At 53.3% G+C, this 25,785-nt stretch overlaps 1 protein-coding gene across 3 annotated transcripts in view; it reads left to right on the top strand.

The window, feature by feature from the left end:
• The window catches only part of LOC144951462 (uncharacterized), a 138,101-nt gene extending 113,490 nt beyond the window's left edge, over window positions 1-24,611 (top strand). Inside the window, exons 1-8 of one of the 3 annotated variants that reach the window (XM_078881750.1) lie at window positions 872-908; window positions 1,017-1,115; window positions 2,068-2,111; window positions 3,038-3,134; window positions 4,483-4,556; window positions 19,754-21,589; window positions 22,532-22,708; window positions 23,361-24,610. In XM_078881750.1, coding sequence (XP_078737876.1) covers window positions 905-908; window positions 1,017-1,115; window positions 2,068-2,111; window positions 3,038-3,134; window positions 4,483-4,556; window positions 19,754-21,589; window positions 22,532-22,708; window positions 23,361-23,495 — 2,466 coding nt within the window. In that variant the 5' untranslated portion in view covers window positions 872-904 and the 3' untranslated portion in view covers window positions 23,496-24,610. Of the gene's footprint in view, window positions 1-871; window positions 909-1,016; window positions 1,116-2,067; window positions 2,112-3,037; window positions 3,135-4,482; window positions 4,557-19,753; window positions 21,590-22,531; window positions 22,709-23,360 lie in introns of those variants that run through there. The other 2 variants (XM_078881749.1, XM_078881751.1) reach the window with 2 other exon arrangements.
• Window positions 24,612-25,785: the final 1,174 nt, after the last annotated feature.

The raw sequence follows: 25,785 nt of genomic DNA, 5'->3' as shown, positions 1-25,785 counted from the left end.
ACTGGGAACAGATTGGCAGGACCTTCCTTAAAGAGAGTCTTGAGACTCGGTGACGTTTCCCTGGGTAAACGCGTGAAATCATATCTGCAATACATTGAAAACTCTCTTCTGGAGGCGCATCGCTTTGTTTTTTTCACTATAAATGTCAGTTTTTAGAAAGCACTGGGGCCTTAATGGAAAATATGGAACAAAAACTGAAGAGGGCGTAGAGAAACATAGAGATGCATGCTGGGAATTACACAGGAGAGAGGAGTGCGTGGATAAGAGAACACAGAGAAGAGACATCCTCACATTGATCTTCATCCAGTAGTGGGTAGACCATTACGATTTCATCGAGAGACTGGAGAGGAACACATGAATTAGAGAATAAATACAGGTTTATGATATTCATTTCTCTAAACCTGCTCGAGCCTCCCGTAAATGACGCGACTCCTGTGTGGTCACCCCACTCTAAGCCCCTCCCCTCTCCCCACCGCTGCCCACTGAAAACTGACACGCTCCTCCTTTTTTCCTCCCCTCCTCATTATCACCTCCTCCTTGTCATCCCCAACATCTTAGCTGTGGTGATTCCTTCCCCGTCATTCTGCTGTCTTCCTGCCACTGATGTTGAGCCGTGCCACCCTCCGCTTTGTCCATCTTGGGGAATTCCTTCCCACTATTCCTTCCCGTTCCCTTTCCTCCCATTCATTATAATCCACGGGTCTACTCCCCATGATGGTATAGCCACAGGTAACGCTGTTTTAACCAAACTAGGAGAAGCGAGCGAGGCCTGGGGAAGGAGATGTCACAGCTATAGGAGTGGTGGGGAGGGGGCAGGGTCGAGACTAATAACAGAGAGGCAGCCAAGGACCGGAACTTAGAGGAGTGTGACGACTACTGTGGGAGGAGATAGAGTGATGATGAAATGGGTGAATTGCTGCATCGCAGATTCGTGAGATGTGGCAGCAGTGGCTTGGGTTTAGAGTTATTAGGCCTTCATCACGGCTGGTGTTTTGTGTGTGTCTGGTTTTATGCAGGCTGCGCTCCTCCTCCGGGCACCTACGATGTGGAGACGACGTCAAAGACGAAGGGAGCCGTCTCTTTCCCTCGCGGGGAGCGGTTCCTGGGACCCAAAGGTACAGACGAGACTGGGTCCAAGATCCTCCACCCCATACCGGGCGTGGTGCTGGCCACCCACCCCCTCGTGTGCTGTGCCGACCTTCATTCGTGCTACTCCGAACAGCACTTGCCCAAACAGCCTGTTAAGGCTACTCGGTATCTTTGTATGTCTGCGTCTTCAGCCCTTGCTTATAGAGGCCAGTCTCTCCCTATCCTCCAGCACTACCTCTCAGATTCTCTCCATGCATCATCCCCACGTGTGGAGTACCTCCATGAGTTGTGCACTTTGTTGTTTTTGGTTGCTGATGGTGGTTGGTTACTGGCATACATGGCACAACAATACACTTGCACACAACGCCAGGGGTAGGATCATACTCGGCAACAACGCAAGCACCACCACTAAAGCAACATCAGCTACAGACACCACCATCAACCGACACGAATATCATAAACAACTACAGCCATATTCTCCACTACAACAACAGCTACAACCACCCACCCCCTCGTGTGCTGGCCTTCATTAGCTACTCTAAAACAGCACTTGCCACAACAGCCTGTCAAGTTTACACAGGTTCTTTGTGCATGCATATGAGCTTGCGTATATATAGTGGGGAGCGGTGGCGTAGCTATTAGTACGCTGATCTACAAACTCTGGGACACGGTCCATTTTCACTCACGGCCAACATTGGTGATGAATAAATACCCAAACATGGTCCTGGGCCTCCCCTAGGTCGATTCGGACTTAAATTAGTTTCTGGCATGGTGTGTACAACATCATCTCTGGGAAGACAAAGGCGGCCGGGTAGGACTAGGTCCCGGCCATACCACCCATCCACTTTGTGCTGACCTCTGCAGGCACCGCTTCTTGCCAACAGCACTTGCCCCATAGTCTGTTGCGCCTACACGGGGGACCTTTGCTTAGTGTGTGTGTGTGCGCGCGCGTATGCGCGCGCGTGTGCGCGTGTGCAGAACCAAAGCGGAGAGTGCTCAGCACGAGTACGTGCAGCAGTGTGGTGAGTTCTCCACTCTTTCGCTGTCGTTTCATTTAATAAAGTCACTCTGCAGCATGGGACAGGTTCCAACCCATGTCCGTGTGTTCGTGCGTGTGTCTCCATGCTAAACCAACCCGCTCCACCCTGTGACTGTTCGTGCGTCTGTCTCGGTCACCGTCCTGTGTGGTTCTCTGTGTGTGCGCGCACATGTATTTGTCCCCTGTCTCTCTGTTTCCCTGCACTATACTAACCCGCTCTGCCCCATGTCCAGAATTTGTCACAATTCTTGCAAAAATCGCCTGAAGCTGGTTGTAATAATCAGCAAAATTTCACGCTACTAAAATTGTAAATGTAGTGGATTTACTCTAACACACCGGTGTGCTGAAGTAGTAACTAATTGCCACGTTTTGTTTACGTGACAAACCTTACTAATTGGCTGTGGCGGGTTTAACGACATTTATGTGATCTAACCCAAATTTTTTTTTTTATGAATAACTAGCTTTACTGCCCGGCTTCGCCCGAGACTTGGATTCTTGTCTTGGATTAATACACGGCCTACGCGGAGGGTGGGGGGGATGCGTGACGTCAGCAGGCGCACTGCGTGACACTGCCGCATGTGGGTGACATCGCAGATGTGATGTCACCGCTCACTTGCCGTGTAAAATATATCCATTATTGCCCCCCCCCCCGCCCAAAAATACAAAAGTCTATTTTTATGCTTTTTGCATTGTGTACAGTCTGGAAGCTACCCACATGCCAAATTTCAAGTTTGTTGCATGTCAGGAAGTATGCTAAACATTTTGAACAGACACATTCACAAATTTCCCTTTTATGTATATAAATATTGGTCGTGAAAGCCTACTACGTGGTAAACTCATGCATTGTCACGTCGTGAAAGCGGCATCTGTCCGTGTGTGTATATCTTACCCCTCCACCCCCCCACAAAGGATTTCTCGTTCTGCCGACTCTCCTCCTCGTCCACCATCGGCGGGGACTCTGAGGAGGGGGAGGGTTCACCCGCCATACTCGGCAAGAGACAGAAAGGTCGGGCAGCGGCGGAGGGGGACTGTGTGGGGGTTGGAGGGGTACAATTTGTGGGGGGTTTGGGGGATACAATGTGGGGGGGGGGGTTGGGGGGGGTACAATGTGGGGGGGTTGCGGGGGAATTCTACGTAAAGGAGTCTTGGGATTGGAGTCTTGGGACCAGATATCGGGATTGGAATCTATGGCACCAGATCTCAGGATCAGAGTCTTGTGACCGGGTTTTGGGAATTGGAGTCTTGGGAATTGGAGTCTTGGGAATTGGAGTCTTGGGAATTGGAGTCTTGGGAATTGGAGTCTTGGGAATTGGAGTCTTGGGAATTGGAGTCTTGGGAATTGGAGTCTTGGGAATTGGAGTCTTGGGAATTGGAGTCTTGGGAATTGGAGTCCTGATTGTTACTCGGATGCCGAGTCTCAGGTATAGTCTCAAGGCTGCTTCAGGTGATGATAATCACTGTACCACACCTGGCACTACGTGCACTGTGAGGAGCGGTGGCACAACGGTTGGCACACTTTGCTGAGCCACGAACCGCAGCATAGACCCCAGTTCAATTCCACCAACACCCGGTGACGGTAACGATGATCTGAACGGGTCCTATACGGTGTGCATGAAACATCAGCACTGGGGGAGACGAAGGCAGGCAAGAGTGATGTTGGTCACTCGCCCCTTGATGTGTCCATGTCAGCCTTCATAGGTGCTCACTAACAGCGCTTGCCCCAACATCCTGTTAAGAGGCCATACGGGGAATCTTTGTTTTTTGTGGGTCTGAGTTTGTAGGTGTGAGTTGTGGGAGTGTGGATCTGCGTGTGTGTATGAGTGTAGCAGTGAGTGCACTGTGCTTTGAATCTGGCGATCCGAGTTTGATTCCCACTTGTGGCTACCACCAACACCAGTGACGATGATCTGAATCAGTCCTGGACCTCCCCAAAGTCGACTCACCCTCAAATGAGTATCTGGTGTGATGTGTAAATATTGCCACTAGAGAAACAAAAGGCCGCCGGACGTGGTGCTGGCCACACACCCCTCGTGTGCCATGTCGGCCTTCATAGGTGCTCACTAACAGCGCTTGCCCAAACAGTGTGAAGGCAATATGGGGGATATTTGTCTTGTGTGTGTGAGCGGTGGCGCAGTGGTTGTTGGATTGCACTATGAACCCAGCGACCCAAGTTTGATTCCAGCTCGTGGATAGTGATTATCTGTACTGGCTGTGGGCATCCCCTAGATCGACTCCGCCTCGAGGGAGACCAAAGGATCTTGTCTGCGAGTCTGGTTCTATTTGTGTGTGTTGGGCCTCCCCTAGGTCGACTCACCGTGAAGTGAGTATCTGGTGCGGTGTGTGCATGTGTGCAGGGTTGCTGAAGGACCTGCAGAATGAGAATAAGACTCTGCACACATACCTGGAACAGGTGCAAGAAGAGATGCAGGTGAAGTTGTCTCTCCTCGTATCTCTCCCTTTGCCTCTCCCGGTGGTTCTGTCAGTGTCTCTGCCTGTGTCTTTCTCTCTGTGCCTGTATCTCTCCTTCTGTGTCTCTCTCTTGCTCTGTTTGTCTCTCCTCTCATGTGTGCGCGTCTCTCTCCTGTGTGTGTGCACGTGCGCGTCTCTCTATCTCTTCTCCTGTGTGTGTATGCGTGTCTCTCTTCTCCTGTGTGTGTGTGCGCGTCTCTCTCTCTTCTCCTGCGTGTGTGTGTGTGCGCGTGTCTCTCTCTCTCTTCTTCTGTGTGTGTGTGTGCGTGTCTCTCTCTCTCCTCCTGCGTGTGTGTGCGCGTGTCTCTCTCTCTCTTCTTCTGTGTGTGTGTGTGCGCGTGTCTCTCTCTCTCTTCTCCTGTGCCTGTGTGTGTGTGCGTGTCTCTCTCTCTCCTCCTGCGTGTGTGTGCGCGTGTCTCTCTTCTCCTGTATGTGTGTGTGTGCGCGTGTCTCTCTCTCTTCTCCTGTATGTGTGTGTGTGTGCGCGTGTCTCTCTCTCTTCTCCTGTATGTGTGTGTGTGTGCGCGTGTCTCTCTCTCTTCTCCTGTATGTGTGTGTGTGTGCGCGTGTCTCTCTCTTCTCCTGTATGTGTGTGTGTGTGTGTGCGCGTGTCTCTCTCTCTTCTCCTGTATGTGTGTGTGTGCGCGTGTCTCTCTCTCTTCTCCTGCGTGTGTGTGCGCGTCTCTCTCTTCTCCTGCGTGCGTGTGTGCGCGTCTCTCTCCCTTCTCCTGCGTGTGTGTGCGCGTGTCTCTCTCTCTTCTCCTGCGTGTGTGTGCGCGTGTCTCTCTCTCTTCTCCTGCGTGTGTGTGCGCGTGTCTCTCTCTCTTCTCCTGTATGTGTGTGTGTGCGCGTGTCTCTCTCTCTTCTCCTGTATGTGTGTGTGTGCGCGTGTCTCTCTCTCTTCTCCTGTATGTGTGTGTGTGTGCGCATGTCTCTCTCTCTTCTCCTGTATGTGTGTGTGTGTGCGCGTGTCTCTCTCTCTTCTCCTGTATGTGTGTGTGTGTGCGCGTGTCTCTCTCTCTTCTCCTGCGTGTGTGTGCGCGTGTCTCTCTCTCTTCTCCTGCGTGTGTGTGCGCGTGTCTCTCTCTCTTCTCCTGCGTGCGTGTGTGTGCGCGTGTCTCTCTCTCTTCTCCTGCGTGCGTGTGTGTGTGCGTGTCTCTCTCTCTTCTCCTGCGTGCGTGTGTGTGTGCGCGTCTCTCTCTCTTCTCCTGCGTGTGTGTGTGTGCGCGTGTCTCTCTCTCTCTTCTTCTGTGTGTGTGTGCGCGTGTCTCTCTCTCTCTTCTCCTGTGCCTGTGTGTGTGTGCGTGTCTCTCTCTCTCCTCCTGCGTGTGTGTGCGCGTGTCTCTCTTCTCCTGTATGTGTGTGTGTGCGCGTGTCTCTCTCTCTTCTCCTGTATGTGTGTGTGTGTGCGCGTGTCTCTCTCTCTTCTCCTGTATGTGTGTGTGTGTGCGCGTGTCTCTCTCTCTTCTCCTGTATGTGTGTGTGTGTGCGCGTGTCTCTCTCTCTTCTCCTGTATGTGTGTGTGTGTGTGCGCGTGTCTCTCTCTCTTCTCCTGTATGTGTGTGTGTGCGCGTGTCTCTCTCTCTTCTCCTGCGTGTGTGTGCGCGTCTCTCTCTTCTCCTGCGTGCGTGTGTGCGCGTCTCTCTCCCTTCTCCTGCGTGTGTGTGCGCGTGTCTCTTTCTCTTCTCCTGCGTGTGTGTGCGCGTGTCTCTCTCTCTTCTCCTGCGTGTGTGTGCGCGTGTCTCTCTCTCTTCTCCTGTATGTGTGTGTGTGCGCGTGTCTCTCTCTCTTCTCCTGTATGTGTGTGTGTGCGCGTGTCTCTCTCTCTTCTCCTGTATGTGTGTGTGTGCGCGTGTCTCTTTCTCTTCTCCTGTATGTGTGTGTGTGTGCGCATGTCTCTCTCTCTTCTCCTGTATGTGTGTGTGTGTGCGCGTGTCTCTCTCTCTTCTCCTGTATGTGTGTGTGTGTGCGCGTGTCTCTCTCTCTTCTCCTGTATGTGTGTGTGTGCGCGTGTCTCTCTCTCTTCTCCTGCGTGTGTGTGCGCGTCTCTCTCTTCTCCTGCGTGCGTGTGTGCGCGTCTCTCTCTCTTCTCCTGCGTGCGTGTGCGCGTGTCTCTCTCTCTTCTCCTGCGTGTGTGTGCGCGTGTCTCTCTCTCTTCTCCTGCGTGTGTGTGCGCGTGTCTCTCTCTCTCCTCCTGCGTGTGTGTGCGCGTGTCTCTCTCTCTTCTCCTGTATGTGTGTGTGTGCGCGTGTCTCTCTCTCTTCTCCTGTATGTGTGTGTGTGCGCGTGTCTCTCTCTCTTCTCCTGTATGTGTGTGTGTGCGCGTGTCTCTCTCTCTTCTCCTGCATGTGTGTGTGTGCGCGTGTCTCTCTCTCTTCTCCTGCGTGCGTGTGTGTGCGCGTGTCTCTCTCTCTTCTCCTGCGTGCGTGTGTGTGCGCGTGTCTCTCTCTTCTCCTGCGTGCGTGTGTGTGCGCGTGTCTCTCTCTTCTCCTGCGTGTGTGTGTGTGTCTCTCTCTTCTCCTGCGTGTATGTGTGCGTGTCTCTCTCTCTTCTCCTGCGTGTGCGTGTCTCTCTCTCTTCTCCTGCGTGTGTGTGTGCGTGTCTCTCTCTCTTCTCCTGCGTGTGTGTGTGCGTGTCTCTCTCTCTTCTCCTGCGTGTGTGTGTGCGTGTCTCTCTCTCTTCTCCTGCGTGTGTGTGTGCGTGTCTCTCTCTCTTCTCCTGCGTGTGTGTGTGCGTGTCTCTCTCTCTTCTCCTGCGTGTGTGTGTGTGCGTGTGTGCGTCTCTCTCTTCTCCTGCGTGTGTGTGTGCGTGTCTCTCTCTCTTCTCCTGCGTGTGTGTGTGCGTGTCTCTCTCTCTTCTCCTGCGTGTGTGTGTGCGTCTCTCTCTCTTCTCCTGCGTGTGTGTGTGCGTGTCTCTCTCTCTTCTCCTGTATGTATGTGTGTGTGTGCGCGTGTCTCTCTCTCTTCTCCTGTATGTGTGTGTGTGCGCGTGTCTCTCTCTCTTCTCCTGTATGTGTGTGTGTGCGCGTGTCTCTCTCTCTTCTCCTGCGTGTGTGTGCGCGTGTCTCTCTCTCTTCTCCTGCGTGTGTGTGTGCGTGTCTCTCTCTCTTCTCCTGCGTGTGTGTGTGCGTGTCTCTCTCTCTTCTCCTGCGTGTGTGTGTGCGTGTCTCTCTCTCTTCTCCTGTATGTGTGTGTGTGTGCGCGTGTCTCTCTCTCTTCTCCTGTATGTGTGTGTGTGTGCGCGTCTCTCTCTTCTCCTGTATATGTGTGTGTGCGCGTGTCTCTCTCTCTTCTCCTGCGTGCGTGTGTGTGCGCGTGTCTCTCTCTCTTCTCCTGCGTGCGTGTGTGTGCGCGTGTCTCTCTCTCTTCTCCTGCGTGCGTGTGTGTGCGCGTGTCTCTCTCTTCTCCTGCGTGTGTGTGTGCGTGTCTTTCTCTCTCTCTTCTCCTGCGTGTGTGTGTGCGTCTCTCTCTCTTCTCCTGCGTGTTTGTGTGCGTGTCTCTCTCTCTTCTCCTGCGTGTGTGTGTGTGCGTGTCTTTCTCTCTCTCTTCTCCTGCGTGTGTGTGTGCGTCTCTCTCTCTTCTCCTGCGTGTATGTGTGCGTGTCTCTCTCTCTTCTCCTGCGTGTGTGTGTGCGTGTCTCTCTCTCTCTTCTCCTGCGTGTGTGTGTGCGTGTCTCTCTCTCTTCTCCTGCGTGTGTGTGTGCGTGTCTCTCTCTCTTCTCCTGCGTGTGTGTGTGCGTGTCTCTCTCTCTTCTCCTGCGTGTGTGCGTGTCTCTCTCTCTTCTCCTGCGTGTGTGTGTGCGTGTCTCTCTCTTCTCCTGCGTGTGTGTGTGCGTGTCTCTCTCTTCTCCTGCGTGTGTGTGTGCGTGTCTCTCTCTCTTCTCCTGCGTGTGTGTGTGCGTGTCTCTCTCTCTTCTCCTGTATGTATGTGTGTGTGTGCGCATGTCTCTCTCTCTTCTCCTGTATGTATGTGTGTGTGTGCGCGCGTCTCTCTCTCTTCTCCTGTGTGCGTGTGTGCGTGTCTCTCTCTCTTCTCCTGTATGTATGTGTGTGTGTGCGCGTGTCTCTCTCTCTTCTCCTGTGTGTGTGTGTGCGTGTCTCTCTCTCTTCTCCTGTATGTATGTGTGTGTGTGCGCGCGTCTCTCTCTCTTCTCCTGTGTGCGTGTGCGCGTGTCTCTCTCTCTTCTCCTGCGTGTGTGTGCGCGTGTCTCTCTCTCTTCTCCTGCGTGTGTGTGCGCGTGTCTCTCTCTCTTCTCCTGCGTGTGTGTGCGCGTGTCTCTCTCTCTTCTCCTGCGTGTGTGTGCGCGTGTCTCTCTCTCTTCTCCTGTATGTGTGTGTGTGCGCGTGTCTCTCTCTCTTCTTCTGTATGTGTGTGTGTGCGCGTGTCTCTCTCTCTTCTCCTGTGTGTGTGTGTGTGCGCGTGTCTCTCTCTCTTCTCCTGCGTGCGTGTGTGTGCGCGTGTCTCTCTCTCTTCTCCTGCGTACGTGTGTGTGCGCGTGTCTCTCTCTCTTCTCCTGCGTGCGTGTGTGTGCGCGTGTCTCTCTCTCTTCTCCTGCGTGCGTGTGTGTGCGTGTCTCTCTCTCTCTCTTCTCCTGCGTGTGTGTGCGTCTCTCTCTTCTCCTGCGTGTGTGTGCGTCTCTCTCTCTTCTCCTGCGTGTATGTGTGTGCGTGTCTCTCTCTCTCTTCTCCTGCGTGTGTGTGTGTGCGTGTCTCTCTCTTCTCCTGCGTGTGTGTGTGTGCGTGTCTCTCTCTCTTCTCCTGTGTGTGTGTGTGCGTGTCTCTCTCTTCTCCTGCGTGTGTGTGTGCGCGTGTCTCTCTCTCTTCTGTGTGTGTGCGCGTGTCTCTCTCTCTTCTCCTGTGCCTGTGTGTGCGTCTCTCTCTCTCTCCTCCTGTGTGTGTGTGTGCGTGCGTGTCTCTCTCTTCTCCTGTGTATGTGTGTGCGTGCATGTATCTGTCTCTCTTCTCCTGTGTGTGCGTGTCTCTCTCTCTTCTCCTGTGTGTGTGTGTACGTGCGTGTCTCTCTCTCTTCTCCTGTGTGCATGTGTGTGTGTGCGTGCGTGTCTCTCTTCTCCTGTGTGCGTGTGTGTGTGTGCGTGTCTCTCTCTCTTCTGCGTGTGTGTGTGCGTGTCTCTCTCTCTTCTCCTGCGTGTGTGTGTGCGTGTCTCTCTCTCTTCTCCTGTATGTATGTGTGTGTGTGCGCGTGTCTCTCTCTCTTCTCCTGTATGTGTGTGTGTGTGTGCGCGTCTCTCTCTCTTCTCCTGTGTGCGCGTGTCTCTCTCTCTTCTCCTGCGTGTGTGTGCGCGTGTCTCTCTCTCTTCTCCTGCGTGTGTGTGCGCGTGTCTCTCTCTCTTCTCCTGCGTGTGTGTGCGCGTGTCTCTCTCTCTTCTCCTGCGTGTGTGTGCGCGTGTCTCTCTCTCTTCTCCTGCGTGTGTGTGTGTGTGCGCGTGTCTCTCTCTCTTCTCCTGTATGTGTGTGTGTGTGCGCGTGTCTCTCTCTCTTCTCCTGCGTGTGTGTGCGCGTCTCTCTCTTCTCCTGCGTGCGTGTGCGCGTGTCTCTCTCTCTTCTCCTGCGTGTGTGTGCGCGTGTCTCTCTCTCTTCTCCTGCGTGTGTGTGCGCGTGTCTCTCTCTCTTCTCCTGCGTGTGTGTGCGCGTGTCTCTTTCTCTTCTCCTGCGTGTGTGTGCGCGTGTCTCTCTCTTCTCCTGCGTGTGTGTGCGCGTGTCTCTCTCTCTTCTCCTGTATGTGTGTGTGTGCGCGTGTCTCTCTCTCTTCTCCTGTATGTGTGTGTGTGCGCGTGTCTCTCTCTCTTCTCCTGTATGTGTGTGTGTGTGCGCGTGTCTCTCTCTCTTCTCCTGTATGTGTGTGTGTGTGCGCGTGTCTCTCTCTCTTCTCCTGTATGTGTGTGTGTGTGCGCGTGTCTCTCTCTCTTCTCCTGTATGTGTGTGTGTGTGCGCGTGTCTCTCTCTCTTCTCCTGTATGTGTGTGTGTGTGCGCGTGTCTCTCTCTCTTCTCCTGCGTGTGTGTGCGCGTCTCTCTCTTCTCCTGCGTGCGTGTGCGCGCGTCTCTCTCTCTTCTCCTGCGTGTGTGTGCGCGTGTCTCTCTCTCTTCTCCTGCGTGTGTGTGCGCGTGTCTCTCTCTCTTCTCCTGCGTGTGTGTGCGCGTGTCTCTCTCTCTTCTCCTGTATGTGTGTGTGTGCGCGTGTCTCTCTCTCTTCTCCTGTATGTGTGCGCGTGTCTCTCTCTCTTCTCCTGTATGTGTGTGTGTGCGCGTGTCTCTCTCTCTTCTCCTTTATGTGTGTGTGTGCGCGTGTCTCTCTCTCTTCTCCTGTATGCGTGTGTGTGCGCGTGTCTCTCTCTCTTCTCCTGCATGCGTGTGTGTGCGCGTGTCTCTCTCTCTTCTCCTGCATGCGTGTGTGTGCGCGTGTCTCTCTCTCTTCTCCTGCGTGCGTGTGTGTGCGCGTGTCTCTCTCTCTTCTCCTGCGTGCGTGTGTGTGCGCGTGTCTCTCTCTCTTCTCCTGCGTGCGTGTGTGTGCGCGTGTCTCTCTCTTCTCCTGCGTGTGTGTCTCTCTCTTCTCCTGCGTGTATGTGTGTGCGTGTCTCTCTCTCTTCTCCTGCGTGTGTGTGTGCGTGTCTCTCTCTCTTCTCCTGCGTGTGTGTGTGCGTCTCTCTCTTCTCCTGCGTGTGTGTGTGCGTCTCTCTCTTCTCCTGCGTGTGTGTGTGCGTCTCTCTCTTCTCCTGCGTGTGTGTGTGCGTGTCTCTCTCTCTTCTCCTGCGTGTGTGTGTGCGTGTCTCTCTCTCTTCTCCTGCGTGTGTGTGTGCGTGTCTCTCTCTCTTCTCCTGCGTGTGTGTGTGCGTGTCTCTCTCTCTTCTCCTGTATGTATGTGTGTGTGTGCGCGTGTCTCTCTCTCTTCTCCTGTATGTGTGTGTGTGCGCGTGTCTCTCTCTCTTCTCCTGCGTGTGTGTGCGCGTGTCTCTCTCTCTTCTCCTGCGTGTGTGTGTGCGTGTCTCTCTCTCTTCTCCTGCGTGTGTGTGTGCGTGTCTCTCTCTCTTCTCCTGTATGTGTGTGTGTGTGCGCGTGTCTCTCTCTCTTCTCCTGTATGTGTGTGTGTGTGCGCGTCTCTCTCTCTCTCTTCTCCTGTATGTGTGTGTGTGTGCGCGTGTCTCTCTCTCTTCTCCTGCGTGCGTGTGTGTGCGCGTGTCTCTCTCTCTTCTTTTGCGTGCGTGTGTGTGCGCGTGTCTCTCTCTCTTCTCCTGCGTGCGTGTGTGTGCGCGTGTCTCTCTCTTCTCCTGCGTGTGTGTGTGTGCGTGTCTTTCTCTCTCTCTTCTCCTGCGTGTGTGTGTGCGTCTCTCTCTCTTCTCCTGCGTGTGTGTGTGCGTGTCTCTCTCTCTTCTCCTGCGTGTGTGTGTGCGTGTCTCTCTCTCTTCTCCTGCGTGTGTGTGTGCGTGTCTCTCTCTCTTCTCCTGCGTGTGTGTGTGCGTGTCTCTCTCTCTTCTCCTGCGTGTGTGTGTGCGTGTCTCTCTCTTCTCCTGCGTGTGTGTGTGCGTGTCTCTCTCTCTTCTCCTGCGTGTGTGTGTGCGTGTCTCTCTCTCTTCTCCTGTATGTGTGTGTGTGTGCGCGTGTCTCTCTCTCTTCTCCTGTATGTGTGTGTGTGCGCGTCTCTCTCTCTTCTCCTGCGTGCGTGTGCGCGTGTCTCTCTCTCTTCTCCTGCGTGTGTGTGCGCGTGTCTCTCTCTCTTCTCCTGCGTGTGTGTGCGCGTGTCTCTCTCTCTTCTCCTGCGTGTGTGTGCGCGTGTCTCTCTCTCTTCTCCTGTATGTGTGTGTGTGCGCGTGTCTCTCTCTCTTCTCCTGCGTGTGTGTGTGTGCGTGTCTTTCTCTCTCTCTTCTCCTGCGTGTGTGTGTGCGTCTCTCTCTCTTCTCCTGCGTGTGTGTGTGCGTGTCTCTCTCTCTTCTCCTGCGTGTGTGTGTGCGTGTCTCTCTCTCTTCTCCTGCGTGTGTGTGTGCGTGTCTCTCTCTCTTCTCCTGCGTGTGTGTGTGCGTGTCTCTCTCTCTTCTCCTGCGTGTGTGTGTGCGTGTCTCTCTCTTCTCCTGCGTGTGTGTGTGCGTGTCTCTCTCTCTTCTCCTGCGTGTGTGTGTGCGTGTCTCTCTCTCTTCTCCTGTATGTGTGTGTGTGTGCGCGTGTCTCTCTCTCTTCTCCTGTATGTGTGTGTGTGCGCGTCTCTCTCTTCTCCTGCGTGCGTGTGCGCGTGTCTCTCTCTCTTCTCCTGCGTGTGTGTGCGCGTGTCTCTCTCTCTTCTCCTGCGTGTGTGTGCGCGTGTCTCTCTCTCTTCTCCTGCGTGTGTGTGCGCGTGTCTCTCTCTCTTCTCCTGTATGTGTGTGTGTGCGCGTGTCTCTCTCTCTTCTCCTGTATGTGTGTGTGTGCGCGTGTCTCTCTCTCTTCTCCTGCATGTGTGTGTGTGCGCGTGTCTCTCTCTCTTCTCCTGCGTGCGTGTGTGTGCGCGTGTCTCTCTCTTCTCCTGCGTGCGTGTGTGTGCGCGTGTCTCTCTCTCTTCTCCTGCGTGCGTGTGTGTGCGCGTGTCTCTCTCTCTTCTCCTGCGTGCGTGTGTGTGCGCGTGTCTCTCTCTCTTCTCCTGCGTGCGTGTGTGTGCGTGTCTCTCTCTCTCTCTTCTCCTGCGTGTGTGTGCGTGTCTCTCTCTCTTCTCCTGTATGTATGTGTGCGTGTGCGCGTGTCTCTCTCTCTTCTCCTGTATGTGTGTGTGTGTGCGCGTCTCTCTCTCTTCTCCTGTGTGCGCGTGTCTCTCTCTCTTCTCCTGCGTGTGTGTGCGCGTGTTTCTCTCTCTTCTCCTGTGTGTGTGTGTGTGTGCGCGTCTCTCTCTCTCTCTTCTCCTGTATGTGTGTGTGTGTGCGCGTGTCTCTCTCTCTTCTCCTGCGTGCGTGTGTGTGCGCGTGTCTCTCTCTCTTCTTTTGCGTGCGTGTGTGTGCGCGTGTCTCTCTCTCTTCTCCTGCGTGCGTGTGTGTGCGCGTGTCTCTCTCTTCTCCTGCGTGTGTGTGTGTGCGTGTCTTTCTCTCTCTCTTCTCCTGCGTGTGTGTGTGCGTCTCTCTCTCTTCTCCTGCGTGTGTGTGTGCGTGTCTCTCTCTCTTCTCCTGCGTGTGTGTGTGCGTGTCTCTCTCTCTTCTCCTGCGTGTGTGTGTGCGTGTCTCTCTCTCTTCTCCTGCGTGTGTGTGTGCGTGTCTCTCTCTCTTCTCCTGCGTGTGTGTGTGCGTGTCTCTCTCTTCTCCTGCGTGTGTGTGTGCGTGTCTCTCTCTCTTCTCCTGCGTGTGTGTGTGCGTGTCTCTCTCTCTTCTCCTGTATGTGTGTGTGTGTGCGCGTGTCTCTCTCTCTTCTCCTGTATGTGTGTGTGTGCGCGTCTCTCTCTCTTCTCCTGCGTGCGTGTGCGCGTGTCTCTCTCTCTTCTCCTGCGTGTGTGTGCGCGTGTCTCTCTCTCTTCTCCTGCGTGTGTGTGCGCGTGTCTCTCTCTCTTCTCCTGCGTGTGTGTGCGCGTGTCTCTCTCTCTTCTCCTGTATGTGTGTGTGTGCGCGTGTCTCTCTCTCTTCTCCTGCATGTGTGTGTGTGCGCGTGTCTCTCTCTCTTCTCCTGCGTGCGTGTGTGTGCGCGTGTCTCTCTCTTCTCCTGCGTGCGTGTGTGTGCGCGTGTCTCTCTCTCTTCTCCTGCGTGCGTGTGTGTGCGCGTGTCTCTCTCTCTTCTCCTGCGTGCGTGTGTGTGCGCGTGTCTCTCTCTCTTCTCCTGCGTGCGTGTGTGTGCGTGTCTCTCTCTCTCTCTTCTCCTGCGTGTGTGTGCGTGTCTCTCTCTCTTCTCCTGTATGTATGTGTGCGTGTGCGCGTGTCTCTCTCTCTTCTCCTGTATGTGTGTGTGTGTGCGCGTCTCTCTCTCTTCTCCTGTGTGCGCGTGTCTCTCTCTCTTCTCCTGCGTGTGTGTGCGCGTGTCTCTCTCTCTTCTCCTGCGTGTGTGTGCGCGTGTCTCTCTCTCTTCTCCTGCGTGTGTGTGCGCGTGTCTCTCTCTCTTCTCCTGCGTGTGTGTGCGCGTGTCTCTCTCTCTTCTCCTGCGTGTGTGTGCGCGTGTCTCTCTCTCTTCTCCTGTATGTGTGTGTGTGTGCGCGTGTCTCTCTCTCTTCTCCTGTATGTGTGTGTGTGCGCGTGTCTCTCTTTCTTCTCCTGTATGTGTGTGTGTGCGCGTGTCTCTCTCTCTTCTCCTGTATGTGTGTGTGTGCGCGTGTCTCTCTTTCTTCTCCTGTATGTGTGTGTGTGCGCGTGTCTCTCTTTCTTCTCCTGTATGTGTGTGTGTGTGCGCGTGTCTCTCTCTCTCTTCTCCTGTGTGTGTGTGCGTGCGTGTCTCTCTCTCTCTTCTCCTGTGTGTGTGTGTGTGCGTGCATGTATCTCTCTCTCTTCTCCTGTGTGCGCGTGCATGTATCTCTCTCTCTTCTCCTGTGTGCGCGTGCGTGTCTCTCTCTCTTCTCCTGTGTGTGCGCGTGCGTGTCTCTCTCTCTTCTCCTGCGTGTGTGTGCGTGTCTCTCTCTCTTCTCCTGCGTGTGTGTGTGCGTGTCTCTCTCTCTTCTCCTGCGTGTGTGTGTGCGTGTCTCTCTCTCTTCTCCTGTGTGTGTGCGTGTCTCTCTCTCTTCTCCTGTGTGTGTGCGTGTCTCTCTCTCTTCTCCTGTGTGTGTGCGTGTCTCTCTCTCTTCTCCTGTGTGTGTGCGTGTCTCTCTCTCTTCTCCTGTGTGTGTGTGCGTGCGTGTCTCTCTTCTCCTGTGTGTGTGTGCGTGCGTGCGTGTGTGCGTGCGTGTCTCTCTCTCTTCTCCTGCGTGCGTGTGTGTGTGCGTGTCTCTCTCTCTTCTCCTGCGTGTGTGTGTGTGTGCGTGTCTCTCTCTCTTCTCCTGCGTGCGTGTGTGTGTGCGTGTCTCTCTCTCTTCTCCTGCGTGCGTGTGTGTGCGCGTGTCTCTCTCTCTTCTCCTGCGTGTGTGTGTGCGTGTCTCTCTCTCTTCTCCTGCGTGCGTGTGTGTGCGTGTCTCTCTCTCTTCTCCTGCGTGCGTGTGTGTGCGCGTGTCTCTCTCTCTTCTCCTGTGTGTGTGTGCGCGTGTCTCTCTCTCTTCTCCTGTGTGTGTGTGTGCGTGTCTCTCTCTCTTCTCCTGTATGTGTGTGTGTGCGTGCGTGTCTCTCTCTCTTCTCCTGCGTGCGTGTGTGTGCGCGTGTCTCTCTCTCTTCTGTGTGTGTGCGCGTGTCTCTCTCTCTTCTGTGTGTGTGCGCGTGTCTCTCTCCTCCTGTGTGTGTGTGCGTGCGTGTCTCTTCTCCTGTGTGTGTGTGCGTGCGTGTCTCTCTCTCTTCTCCTGTGTGTATGTGTGCGTGCGTATCTCTCTCTCTTCTCCTGTGTGTATGTGTGCGTGCATGTATCTCTCTCTCTCTCTTCTCCTGTGTGTGTGTGTATGTGCGTGTCTCTCTCTCTTCTGTGTGTGTGTGTGTGCGCGTGTCTCTCTTCTCCTGTGTGCGTGTCTCTCTTTCTTCTCCTGTGTGTGTGTGCGCGTGCGTGTCTCTCTCTTCTCCTGCGTGTGTGTGCGTGTCTCTCTCTCTTCTCCTGCGTGTGTGTGTGCGTGCGTGTCTCTCTTCTCCTGTGTGTGCGTGCGTGTGTCTCTCTCTCTTCTTCTGTGTGTGTGCGTGCGTGTCTCTCTCTCTTCTCATGTGTGTGTGTGCGTGCGTTTCTCTCTCTCTTCTGTGTGTGTGCGCGCGCGTGTCTCTCTCTTCTTCTGTGTGTGTGCGCGCGTGTCTCTCTCTTCTTCTGTGTGTGTGCGCGCGTGTCTCTCTCTTCTCCTGTGTGTGTGCGCGTGTCTCTCTCTCTTCTCCTGTGTGTGTGTGTGTGCGTGCGTGTCTCTCTCTCTTCTCCTGTGTGTGTGCGTGCGTGTCTCTCTCTGTTCTCCTGTGTGTGTGTGTGTGCGTGCGTGTCTCTCTCTTCTCCTGTATGTGTGTGTGTGTGCGCGTGTCTCTCTTTCTTCTCCTGTATGTGTGTGTGTGCGCGTGTCTCTCTCTTCTCCTGTATGTGTGTGTGTGCGCGTGTCTCTCTCTCTTCTCCTGTGTGTGTGCGTGTCTCTCTCTCTTCTCCTGTGTGTGTGCGTGTCTCTCTCTCTTCTCCTGTGTGTGTGTGCGTGCGTGTCTCTCTTCTCCTGTGTGTGTGTGCGTGCGTGCGTGTGTGCGTGCGTGTCTCTCTTCTCCTGTGTGCGTGCGTGTGTGTGTGCCTGTCTCTCTCTCTCTTCTCCTGCGTGCGTGTGTGTGTGCGTGTCTCTCTCTCTTCTCCTGCGTGCGTGTGTGTGCGTGTCTCTCTCTCTTCTCCTGCGTGCGTGTGTGTGCGCGTGTCTCTCTCTCTTCTCCTGTGTGTGTGTGTGCGTGTCTCTCTCTCTTCTCCTGTATGTGTGTGTGTGCGTGCGTGTCTCTCTCTCTTCTCCTGCGTGCGTGTGTGTGCGCGTGTCTCTCTCTCTTCTGTGTGTGTGCGCGTGTCTCTCTCTCTTCTGTGTGTGTGCGCGTGTCTCTCTCTCTCCTCCTGTGTGTGTGTGCGTGCGTGTCTCTTCTCCTGTGTGTGTGTGCGTGCGTGCGTGTCTCTCTCTCTTCTCCTGTGTGTATGTGTGCGTGCATGTATCTCTCTCTCTTCTCCTGTGTGTGTGTGTATGTGCGTGTCTCTCTCTCTTCTGTGTGTGTGTGTGCGCGTGTCTCTCTTCTCCTGTGTGCGTGTCTCTCTTTCTTCTCCTGTGTGTGTGTGCGCGTGCGTGTCTCTCTTTTCTCCTGCGTGTGTGTGCGTGTCTCTCTCTCTTCTCCTGCGTGTGTGTGTGCGTGCGTGTCTCTCTCTCTTCTCCTGTGTGCGTGTCTCTCTTCTCCTGTGTGTGTGCGTGTCTCTCTCTCTCTTCTCCTGTGTGTGTGCGTGCGTGTCTCTCTCTCTTCTTCTGTGTGTGTGCGTGCGTGTCTCTCTCTCTTCTCATGTGTGTGTGTGCGTGCGTGTCTCTCTCTCTTCTGTGTGTGTGCGCGCGTGTCTCTCTCTCTTCTCCTGTGTGTGTGCGTGCGTGTCTCTCTCTCTTCTCCTGTATATGTGTGTGTGCGTGTCTCTCTCTCTTCTCCTGCGTGCGTGTGTGTGCGCGTGTCTCTCTCTCTTCTCCTGCGTGTGTGTGCGCGTGTTTCTCTCTCTTCTCCTGTGTGTGTGTGCGCGTGTGCGTGTCTCTCTCTCTTCTGTGTGTGTGCGCGTGTCTCTCTCTCTTCTCCTGTGTGTGTGTGTGCGTGCGTGTCTCTCTCTCTTCTCCTGTGTGTGTGTGCGTGCGTGTCTCTCTCTTCTCCTGTGTGTGTGCGCGTGTCTCTCTCTCTTCTCCTGTGTGTGTGTGTGCGCGTGTCTCTCTCTCTTCTCCTGTGTGTGTGTGTGCGCGTGTCTCTCTCCTCCTGTGTGTGTGTGTGCGCGTGTCTCTCTCCTCCTGTGTGTGTGTGTGCGCGTGTCTCTCTCTCTTCTCCTGTGTGTGTGTGTGTGCGTGTCTCTCTTCTTCTGTATGTGTGTGTGTGCGTGTCTCTCTCTCTTCTGTGTGTGTGCGTGCGTGTCTCTCTCTCTCTTCTCCTGTGTGTGTGTGTGCGTGCGTGCGTGTCTCTCTCTCTTCTCCTGTGTGTGTGTGTGCGTGCGTGCGTGTCTCTCTCTCTCTTCTCCTGTGTGTGTGTGCGTGCGTGCGTGTCTCTCTCTCTCTTCTCCTGTGTGTGTGTGCGTGCGTGTCTCTCTCTTCTCGTGTGTGTGTGTGTGCGTGCGTGCGTGTCTCTCTCTCTCTTCTCGTGTGCGTGCGTGTCTCTCTCTCTCTTCTCGTGTGCGTGCGTGTCTCTCTCTCTCTTCTCGTGTGCGTGCGTGTCTCTCTCTCTCTCTTCTCGTGTGTGTGCGTGCGTGTCTCTCTCTCTCTCTTCTCGTGTGTGTGTGTGTGTGCGTGCGTGTCTCTCTCTCTCTCTTCTCCTGTGTGTGTGTGTGTGCGTGCGTGCGTCTCTCTCTCTTCTCCTGTGTGTGTGTGTGCGTGCGTGCGTCTCTCTCTCTCTTCTCCTGTGTGTGTGCGTGCGTGCGTGTCTCTCTTTCTTCTCCTGTGTGTGTGTGCGTGCGTGCGTGTCTCTCTCTCTCCTCCTGTGTGTGTGTGCGTGCCTGCGTGTCTCTCTCTCTCTTCTCCTGTGTGTGTGTGCGTGCGTGCGTGCGTGTCTCTCTCTCTCTTCTCCTGTGTGTGTGCGTGCGTGCGTGTCTCTCTCTCTCTTCTCGTGTGTGTGTGTGCGTGCGTGCGTGTCTCTCTCTCTCTTCTCCTGTGTGTGTGTGCGTGCGTGCGTGTCTCTCTCTCTCTTTTCCTGTGTGTGCGTGCGTGTCTCTCTCTCTCTTCTCGTGTGTGTGCGTGCGTGTCTCTCTCTCTTTTCTCGTGTGTGTGCGTGCGTGCGTGTCTCTCTCTCTTCTCCTGTGTGTGTGTGCGTGCGTGCGTGTCTCTCTCTCTCTTCTCCTGTGTGTGTGTGTGCGTGCGTGCGTGTCTCTCTCTCTTCTCCTGTGTGTGTGTGTGCGTGTCTCTCTCTCTCTTCTCCTGTGTGTGTGTGTGCGTGTCTCTCTCTTCTCCTGTGTGTGTGCGTGTCTCTCTCTCTCTTCTCCTGTGTGTGTGTGCGTGCGTGCGTGTCTCTCTCTCTCTTCTGCTGTGTGTGTGTGCGTGCGTGCGTGTCTCTCTCTCTCTTCTGCTGTGTGTGTGTGCGTGCGTGCGTGTCTCTCTCTCTCTCTTTTGCTGTGTGTGTGTGCGTGCGTGCGTGTCTCTCTCTCTCTCTTCTCCTGTGTGTGTGTGTGCGTGCGTGTCTCTCTCTCTTCTCCTGTGTGTGTGTGCGCGTGCGTGTCTCTCTCTCTCTCTTCTCCTGTGTGTGTGTGCGCGCGTGCGTGTCTCTCTCTCTCTCTTCTCCTGTGTGTGTGTGTGTGTGCGTGCGTGTCTCTCTCTCTTTTCCTGTGTGTGTGTGCGCGTGCGTGTCTCTCCAACTGCAGAGCGCGTGGTGGAAATTCATAGGACAGGACAAACTGTCATTGGCTCGACAGCGACCCAATAAATAGGGGCTCACAAACTGCAAATCTCCTCAACTATGCCTGGTCTGTTTGTGCTCAGGAAGTCCGACTGCGGCTGGAGGCGGAGCTAAAGAACCTTCGCAAGGAAACCATGGAGCTCCGCAAGGAGACCGCAGGGCTCCAGGATAGCGAGGAATCGGCGAAGACACGCGCGGAGGGCCTGGTGGCGGAGTTGCAAAAACTCCGCGTAGAGAGAGCGGCGGAATTCCGGGATCAGGAAGTCTCTCGCCTCCTGACGATGGAGGCAGAGGGAGCTGCGAGAAAGCGAGCGGCCGCCCTGGAGGACAACGTGCGGAATCTGCCCCAGGGGACCGCGCTGATTGGGGAGAGATCGGAAGGCCTGCAGGTGGAGGTGAAGGACCTCCGTGAGGAGACCACTAGGCTCCAGGAAAATGAGAAATCATTGAAGACTCGCACAGAGTGCCTGGAGGCGGAGGTGAAGAACCCCTGCGAGCAGGCAGTGGAGCTCCGTCAGGAGAAGACTAGGCTCCAGGAAAACAAGAAATCATTGAAGATGCATGCAGAGGGCCTGGAGGCAGAGGTGAGCAAACTCCGTGAGGAGACCACTAGGCTCCAGGAAAATGAGAAATCATTGAAGACTCGCACTGAGAGCTTGGAGGCAGAGGTGAATAACCTCCATGAGGAGTGCACTAAGTTCAAGGAAAACGATAAATCATTGACTACTCGCACAGAGGGTCTGGAGGCGGAGGTGACGAACCTCTGCAAGGAGGCAGTGGAGCTCCGTGAGGAGAACACTAGGCTCCAGAAAAACGAGAAATCATTGAAGACTCACACAGAGGGCCTGGAGGCAGAGGTGAAGAATCTCTGCATGGAGGCAGTGGAGCTCCGTGAGGAGAACACTAGGCTCCAGGAAAACAAGAAATCATTGAAGATGCATGCAGAGGGCCTGGAGGGAGAGGTGAACAAACTCCGTGAGGAGACCACTAGGCTCCAGGAAAATGAGAAATCATTGAAGACTCACACTGAGAGCTTTGAGGCAGAGGTGAATCACCTCAATGAGGAGTGCACTAAGTTCAAGGAAAACGAGAAATCATTGACTACTCGCACAGAGGGCCTGGAGGCGGAGGTGAAGAACCTCTGCAAGGAGGCAGTGGAGCTCCGTGAGGAGAACACTAGGCTCCAGAAAAACGAGAAATCATTGAAGACTCACACTGAGAGCTTGGAGGCAGAGTTGAAGAACCTCCACGAGGAGACCATTAGGCTCCAGGAAAACGAGAAATCATTCAAGACTCACACAGAGGGTCTGGAGGCAGAGGTGAATAACCTCCATGAGGAGTGTACTAATTTCAAGGAAAACGAGAAATCATTGAAGACTCACACTGAGAGCTTGGAGGCAGAGGTGAAGTACCTCAGCGAGAAGACCATTAGGCTCCAGGAAAACGATAAATCATTGAATACTCGCACAGAGGGCCTGGAGGCGGAGGTAAGGAACCTCTGCAAGGAGGCAGTGGAGCTCCGTGAGGAGAACACTCGGCTCCAGAAAAACGAGAAATCATTGAAGACTCACACAGAGGGTCTGGAGGCAGAGGTGAATAACCTCCGTGAGGAGAACACTCGGCTCCAGAAAAACGAGAAATCATTGAAGACTCGCACTGAGAGCTTGGAGGCAGAGGTGAAGTACCTCCGCGAGGAGACCATTAGGCTCCAGGAAAGCGAGAAATCATTGACTACTCGCACAGAGGCCCTGGACGCAGTGATGAAGAACCTCTGCGATGAGGCAGCGGAGCTCCGTGAGGAGAACACTAGGCTCCAGGAAAATTCTAAATCATTGAAGATGCACACAGAATGCCTGGAGGGGGAGCTGATGAACTTCTGCAATGTGGACAGTGCCCAGCTGGCCTTGGCTAAAGCAGAGGTGATGGCGCCTTGTTGTTTCGCTGATGTTGGGGCTGTCGGTCTTTACGCTCGGTTTATTTTTTTTAATTAATTCTCTCATTGGGTCAGAGGTCAAGAGGTCAGAGAGGCCGAGCCAGCCAATCGCAGACATTGTATTATCGGGTTCTCAACAGTAGTGAGTCAGTGGTCTTAGGCTGGTCGCCAATTACTTGTGCAGGGACCTGTGGGCTCGCGTACAGACCCGTGGGCTCGTGGTTAAAAATACCCGTGGGCTCGTGGTTAAAAAGACCCGTGGGCTCGTTGTTAAAAAGACCCGTGGGCTCGTGGTTAAAAAGACCCGTGGGCTCGTGGTTAAAAAGACCCGTGGGCTCGTGGTTAAAAAGACCCGTGGGCTCGTGGTTAAAAAGACCCGTGGGCTCGTGGTTAAAAAGACCCGTGGGCTCGTGGTTAAAAAGACCCGTGGGCTCGTTGTTAAAAAGACCCGTGGGCTCGTGGTTAAAAAGACCCGTGGGCTCGTGGTTAAAAAGACCCGTGGGCTCGTGGTTAAAAAGACCCGTGGGCTCGTTGTTTAAAAGACCCGTGGGCTCGTGGTTAAAAAGACCCGTGGGCTCGTGGTTAAAAAGACCCGTGGGCTCGTTGTTATAAAGACCCGTGGGCTCGTTGTTAAAAAGACCCGTGGGCTCGTTGTTAAAAAGACCCGTGGGCTCGTTGTTAAAAAGACCCGTGGGCTCGTTGTTAAAAAGACCCGTGGGCTCGTTGTTAAAAAGACCCGTGGGCTCGTTGTTAAAAAGACCCGTGGGCTCGTGGTTAAAAAGACCCGTGGGCTCGTGGTTAACAAGACCCGTGGGCTCGTGGGTTAAAAAGACCCGTGGACTCGCGTATGGAACCATAGACGTGCATCGGCATGGCTGCAGTAGTCTCTTTCTCTCTGTCTGTCTCCCTTGTCCATCTGTGTCCCCAGGCACAGCTGCAGGAGCTGCTGAGTGAGCGAGAGTTCCTCACCAGTACCAACGCGGTCCTGCGCTCGGAGCTCCGCGAGCAGGGCCAGGAGTTGGCGCGTGTCCTTGGCCACAACAACTCGCGGCAGCGCATCCACCACGTGATGCAGATCAAGCAGGACAACACCAGGCTCTTTGAGGTGACGGGCAGTGGGGGAGACGGCGGCGGCAGTGGCGACACTACAGTTAGTTCGGCGGCCCCGCAAGGCGGCGGGCAACCCAGGTTAGCCTCGCTGGGTGTCGGTGTCGGTGGCGAGATGTTAACTCCCTCGCCTGGTATACAGGAGGTTATGAGTTCGATCCCAGACCTAACGCCTGCTGCATATTTTGGGTTTGCGTGTCTCCCCATGTTTAGATTTTTCTCCCGAGTCCTCTGGTTTTCCCTCCACATTTATAATCGACACCTGTTTAGAGTATTTGGCTGCTATAAATCTCCACATGATAAGTCACTTTGTTTAGCTATCATATATGGCCAGGTTGTTTCTGAAAATGCTGCATAGCTCAGTGGGCCTTACTTGGTAAAATATATATTTTTTTAGTTTAGTTTATGAGCCGGGCAGCGGGGCAGACTTAGCCGTGTTAGGAGTAACCGGAAGGGTCACTGGAGTAGCCGGTTTAACCACAGCTCAGTCTCTTTTGAAAGTTTGGCTCTTTTTTGTGTCTGGGTCTCTAAGGGTTTCTGTGCCTCCTGTGTGAATCGGACTCTGCGCGAGTATATGGGTTTCTCTGTGCGTGAGTCTACGGGTCTCTGAGTCGATGGTTACGGTGGTGGTGGCTGTTGTGGTGGTGCAGGAGGTTTGTGACCTCAAACATCGCTTGGTTAAAGTCGAGGCCAAGAGCAAGCTGACGTCGCAGCCCCGGGCCAACTTCAGGGACTCGTTCAGAATCGCTAACAAGGAGAACAACGGGGACCAGCAGCAGCACTAACAGCACCAGCGATGCCAGCATCAGCACTAACAGCACCAGCAGCAGGAACAGCAGCAGTGACAGCAACAGCAGCATCCATGTGTGGTCTTGCCAGAAAAACATCTAACGGTAATAAACTTACATCGATGGTGATGAATCTAGCTCAACATGTGGGGTAAGATAGGTGTGTGCTTGGGGTGGGTAGGATGGGGTAATCGGGTCTGGTGGGGTAAGTTTGGTGGGTGGGGTTTAAGTGTGGGACAAGTGTCCATTGCTACTCTGATGTCAATAAAGATTCCATTTTAATATGTGTCCAACTTGGGTTGCCTCTACCTATAAACTCAGTCCGTCTTCCTGGTTCTTTTGGTAAAGTCACGTAGAAGGGAGATAATAAGATAATAAAAATAAAATAATACAATTCTCACGACGTTTCGGCCACAACGCAAGCAGCCGTACTCAGGTGAAGAACAGGTCTGTCGGAAAGACAGAGTCTGAATGAACACCAAGCTTGGCAGCGTATATTTAAGCTGGGTTAGGGGAGGAAGAGCGCCATGACAGGAATTTGCATATCAACAGAGGAATTTAGCATATTTATGGAAAATGCAGAATGGGATTAGTCACTTTGTGGAATGCGTAGGAGGGGGGGGGTCTCAAAGTCATATTATGCCCGTGCATTATGTCGGATTAGCAGAAACAAAGGGAGGAGGTAGAGTTAGCAGTAATAAAGGGAAGGAATTTTAATAGTAAGGAGCTGTAGCAGCCAAACCACCATGTAAAAAACTAAAATATAAACTATATCAATATACTAAATATACTCTCCAATAAGCTGAGCTACTAATAGTAAGTCATACATTACAATTCTGTCGCAAGAAATATAAGATGCCTCCAGCTAAACTTTTTCCTTAATCACACGGATCTACCCCGTACTATATACTGCCATAGACAAATCCAACAATAAATTATATACTGTATTACTATACACCACCTTAGACTATACATTGTAATATTACACTATGTATTATTCTACCCACCCTACTGTATACCACACTGCTGTATATTCACTATACAATTACGATACTATATTACCTTATACATTATATGAAACATTACACTTTTATACTATTTATTATTATACAAACTGCTATACACTATACCATTGACCGTCGCGTGAAAGGTACTAAGAGGAAGCAACGAAATATGTCAATGGGAGAGTGGTGTGGGGAGACTTGCAGCAGAGCAAAGACTCAATTCCCTGCGGAGAATACGAAAGATATATATAGTCAATGCCAGTGAGTGGACTGTGGTCTGAAAGTCACCGTAAACGTGAACACAATCAGTTAAGATCCGAAATGGTTTATAACGTCCTTCCAATGATTGCTGAGCCAGAATCCATCTTCTCGGTTGAAGTTGTCTGTGTTTGTATATGTAGATCGCCTCATGAACAAATCTCTCATGGTAGCCAGATGGCTTGCAGAGAACCTCTGTCTTGGCGAAGTCCATGTCATGTGAGCCCACTGAATTGTAACAGTGATCTGCCACGGCTGAGGTGTTTGTCCTACCGTGTTTCAGGTCTGCTTTATGTTCACGGATGCGGTCCGAGACATGTCGTTTGGTTTCTCCAATGTAACTGCTACCACAGAGGCAACTTAGTTTGTAGATGCCAGGGTACTGTATGTCTGGAACCACATCTTTTACAGACGGGACCAGATCATGGATTTTATGTACTGTGCTGAATCGGACCTGGATCTTGTGTTTATTCAGGATTTTGGAGATCTTTTTTGTGACCCCCGCAATGTAGGGTAAGGTGATGGTTTTGAATGGTTCCTCAACCGGATCCTTCTTGATGGTTGGAGTGTTGGCTTTGCGGATTGTGTAGTCTGAGTAACCATTAGCCTTAAGAGTTTGGCGTACGTGTTTGAGTTTACTGGAAATGTGTTCCTGGTCGGAGATGCATTGGGCTCTATGGTGTAGAGTCTTGATGAGGGCATTCTGGGATGGATGGTGGTGGGAATCCGGTTTTAGGTAAGCATCCATATGGGTAGCTTTCCTGTAGACAGAGTGGCTCATTGAACCATCAGATCGCCTTTTAATTAGGACATCCAAAAAGGGTAGCTTGCCATTAAAGTTCTTCACCTGAGGACAGCTGCTTGCGTTGTGGCCGAAACGTCCTGGGAATTGTATTATTTTATTATCTCCCTTCTACGTGACTACCGAAAGAACCACAAAGATGAATCCCTGCAGTCACGAAAGCTTTAAATCGAAACTTAAACTCGGTCCGGTTAACGGTAGTGTTGGTGGTGGTGATGGGGTT

The sequence above is a fragment of the Lampetra fluviatilis genome, chromosome 62 (assembly GCF_964198595.1).
Source record: "Lampetra fluviatilis chromosome 62, kcLamFluv1.1, whole genome shotgun sequence".
NCBI lineage: Eukaryota > Metazoa > Chordata > Hyperoartia > Petromyzontiformes > Petromyzontidae > Lampetra > Lampetra fluviatilis.
This window is presented reverse-complemented; position numbering and strand designations above follow the sequence as displayed.